General features: G+C 37.2%; 1 protein-coding gene across 1 annotated transcript in view; it reads left to right on the top strand.

Moving 5' to 3' along the window:
* Positions 1 to 4,006, top strand: part of PCGF6 (polycomb group ring finger 6) — a gene marked incomplete at its 5' end in the record, with an annotated part of 21,800 nt that extends 17,794 nt beyond the window's left edge. Inside the window, one exon of the mRNA XM_010180231.1 lies at positions 3,950 to 4,006. Within this exon, the coding sequence (XP_010178533.1) occupies positions 3,950 to 4,006 (57 nt within the window). The remainder of the gene's footprint in view (positions 1 to 3,949) is intronic.
* Positions 4,007 to 4,233: the final 227 nt, after the last annotated feature.

The following is a 4,233-nucleotide window of genomic DNA, read 5'->3' as shown; positions in this document are numbered from 1 at the left end:
TCCTGCTGAGCTCTTTTGTGCTACAAGAGGGCTTCTGTGTCAGTGGCAAGAAGTGGAAAGCTGATTTCGAGGTATCTTGGACATTGCATCACCCATACCTGATTTGAGTAACTAGGAGGGATCCCACAGTCAGGGCAGACGTCTGTGGCTTGTGCTAGTGTGGCAAACGTTAAAAATCTTCTTAGGCTTGTGGTGTGTACCTCAGTTTCTACAGTCAAAGGGAATAAATGCCATGCTTGATGTCTTAGCTGTTTATATAATAATATAAGAAAAAATGAAAATGTAACTTCAGCTGCTTTGGAGAGCAGGTGATAGAAACTAGGAGGAAGCAGCACTAGTAACAAACTTGCTTCTAATGTAATGAGTTCATTGTAGGTTAATGCAGCGGTCAACACACAGTGATGGAAGTGCCCTCTACTAAAAGCTTCAGTAAATAGCAGGGGGATGATTTATTTCTCATTCCAGGGGGACAGTCAAATGTACAAGCTTTTAGACTTCATCTTGGCACAAAAGCTTTTCATGTATGAAAAATGCTCTTGGGGAAGCACTTTAAGGAAAACTGCATCAGTTTCATTTCTTGTCAGATGTGGATCTGCCTAGGTGAAGTTGAGTGTCTCATTTCTTGTCAGAATTGAGTTTGCCTGATTGACATCTAGTGGCTAACTACCAGTCAGCAGCTCCACAACGAGAGCACTTGTCTCAGAATACGTTCTCCAGTGATGTTTCAAGTCTCATTATTACAAAATCAGTATGCTAGTGATGAATTCTCACAAGCCTGCTCTACTGGGCAGACAAAGAGACAAAGATCTTTGCTTTTTGGGAAGTCTTGTGTTTTCCTAGTTACTTTTGCCCAGGGTATTTGAAAGACCAGTTCCTTAATTTTTCTTCATTTTTTTACAAAACTTCCTAGGATTCCAAATAGTTACAGTAGGAATATTGCAATTAAACCACAGTTGCCTCTTTTTTGATACAGAAATAATTGTGACATTTTCATGTTTTATAGTCTCACATTATATCATTTTGTAGAATTCAAGGGGATGCATTTATAGAATTAAAAAAAAGAAAATGTTTTTAGATAGGAAAAAAAAAAGATTAGTAGATGAAGTCTAAAAATGATTGTTTCTTTTTCACCAAGACCTGAAGTGCAATGAAGGGCATGATTGTCCTGGCCCAGTGAGACTTCATGCTGAGAAAATGGCTTAATTAGCTACTTACACAATAAAGTCATTTAAAAGATTAAACATTGGGGGTTTTTTATTTAAATGAGTACAGTCAGTGTTAGAGGAGAAAAATAACTGCTTTTCCGAGTCACATTTTTCATTTGCAAGTTCATTCACATCAGCAGTTATTCTTCTTGCTGAGAAAAGTGATTTTAAAAATGTAGATAAGTTTCTCTTTGCCAAAGGCATTGATTTTAACATGCATTCTTTGGCACCATTTATGTTGGAAGTGTCTTCCAGTACAATGCAGCATAACATATGTTATGTGTGATTTATTTTTCTGGGCCATAATCACTAATTTTTTAGGGCCTTTCACTCCTCCTGAGTGATTCTTAAATGCTCCAGATTGTTTTGTCAAGATTTTGGGTATTGGGCTTTTTTTCCTACTGAGTAACAATGTGTAGTGATGGCCTAGAGCCTCAGTAAATTAAATTCTCCTATAGGTGCAAGCTAGCAGGGTTTTAGCTGTTCTGAATAACTATGTGCCTTTCCAACAAGTGTGGGAAGATCAAGTATGGTCTGATGGTAAAATAAATATTCCTGATACTGGCCCCATAATAACCTGTTTGGGTTGTTGTAATTGGAATAAATAGTAAAAAACACTAGGTTTAGTGGTTGAATGTAAACAATTAACATGTTAGTTTCTGAGTAGTTGATAGCAAGGTTAACAAAAAATCAGGAATAAATCTTGTTTAATCGTGTAGATCTGAAGATATTTTAACATTTCTGAAATTGGGTGCTTGGTTGAATCTTTCTAATTAGCTGGAAATAGTATTTCTAGCTCTGTTTAGGACAAAACAAAAAAATGCTACACAGAATTTATACAGAAAGAAGCAACATTGCTTAATTTTTAAAACAGTGTAAAACTTGTGGAATTTACTGCAAGGAGAGATCAAAGACACTGATAGAGTTCTTTTTTAAAGGCTCAATTTTGTTTCAAGCATTGAGATCTGCCTGTTATTAAGAGTTTCAAGTAGCTGAGGAAGGAAGCTTGTTATTAACTATATAGGAATATAATTTCTTCTCTGTATTGCCTTCCTCCCCTCTGCTGCACAACTGCAACATGATCCAAGCTGCTTGCTGTTTTCCCGTGTCTGAAACTGGCCGCCTGGGAGCTTTGCATCACTGATGGTTGTAATGAGCACACACATGGGAAAAGCTAAAAAGAGGAGCTTCATTTATGTCCCTGGCCCTTGGCACAGAGGTCTTGCAGATTATAATGCTCTCTTTGTAACTCGCACCTTTTTGTAACCCAATGCCACTGTATTTTTTGGTGTCTCCTGAGCTAGGCAGTAAAAGCTGTGACCTAATTTAATGACTCTGACCCTCTAGCACACATCTGCTATGGAAGTGTTTGCTGTGGGGATATTGAATTTGGAAAGTGGGGCACTTTCTGCTGTTGCTGCTGGTCTTACGACATCAAAAAGTGTAAAATCAAATGCATCAAATACTGTTAAGTTTCTGTCAGTTCCAGGCTAAAGTTTATAGTTGGATGTAACAGGTGGGATCCTTTCCATTTTATTTAGGTCTGGTTCACAAATGTGTGGCAAAGAACACTGGAGAGTTTTGCTGTGAGAGGGGATTGTATTTCATTTTGCTTTTGGGCTTGTCTGAGTGCATCTGTTTCGAGATTTGTAGTAAGCAGTGAGAACTCATTCTCTGTTTGGATTTCCTTTTAAGTGCAGTGTCTAGAAAAAGCAGCTGAACATATATACAAATGTATAATACTTGAATAGATAACAAATTATAGTTTTAAAACATATATTCATCCAAAACACTGTGATTAGACTAACATAGTATTTTCTACTGTTAGTGTATTACGATACAAAACATGTAAAGTGCTGACAGTCTTGTTACTATTATTTTTGTAATTAACTTTTTAATTAAAGACTTTTTTTAATGTGCTGGTATACCCCCTTGCAGAGAACTGTGTAACTCCTCTGGAGTATACGTTATCTTGGGTCCTGTATGTTAATAGACAAAAACATCAGAAGCAAAATATGGTAGAAGTTCTAACATGTCAGTTGTGATTAATGCCATTCTCTTCAAAAGAAAACTTCTATTAAAGCCTGTCCATATAACAACTCAGATTCCTAGTGGGTCAGTGTTGGAAGCAGACTAAGTGTTAGACTTTTCACCAGCTGTGTGTGAATTAAGTGACATGAGTAAGACTCATGAGTCAGGAAGTGGCCTGTTTCACAGGTGGAAGTTTTTTTATTCTGTAGAGCAGCTCTCAGAAGAGGAGAAACTTAATAAACTAACATTTGTTGTTTGTTTTATCCTTTGTATTTGCTACTTAATAAATACAGTAGTAGTCTGGGCTCTTCCAGTACAGCTTTTGACAGCACCTTCTAGAACTGCTTAAGTTTTATTTTAGGTTTTTTTAGTGCCTCACAGTGTCATGTGGAAAGCAGCATGAGCTGTAAACGAGAGCCTATTATATGAAGAAACTATTAATTCCATTATAACTTTAAAATAGAAGCAAAGTACTAGATATTTTTACTTAAATGGCCTTCTCCATCTCAAAGAGGAAAGGGAGGATATAGTTATTTGCCTTGATATTTCAAAACTTTTATTCACCGTACAGTAGGGACGGATATAAAAGGGTGAGTGAGATTGAAGCTGAGGTTCCGCCACACAGTGACTGTCACAGCAGGCAGTGACAGAAATGCCTCATGGAGAAGGTGAAGAAGTGGTGTGGTGATGTGGTTTCTTTCTTTTCTTTCTAGGATGGTTTACTTGTACTGCACTATGGCCTGGTAGTATCTCCGCTAACTCTGACTTAAAAATTGCTGCAATATCAGAAGGTAAAAGAATCCAAAGTCATCAAGCTTCTTCACTGCTGTTTTTCACCAAAGAAGGCCATCGTGTTTGCTGTGACAGGAAGCAAGTAAAAGGAACCACCGCTAACTGCTGTATGCTTGTAATTTAACATCCGACTTTACCACTGTAAAAAATTACAGCTTCTGTAAGTACAGCTATAGATGTTGCTATGCTTTGTGTTACAAATTAC

The sequence above is a fragment of the Mesitornis unicolor genome, unplaced genomic scaffold, assembly GCF_000695765.1.
Source record: "Mesitornis unicolor isolate BGI_N332 unplaced genomic scaffold, ASM69576v1 scaffold42712, whole genome shotgun sequence".
NCBI classification, from domain to species: domain Eukaryota; kingdom Metazoa; phylum Chordata; class Aves; order Mesitornithiformes; family Mesitornithidae; genus Mesitornis; species Mesitornis unicolor.
Note: the sequence above shows the minus strand (reverse complement) of the source record. Positions and strands in the feature narration are given on the sequence as shown.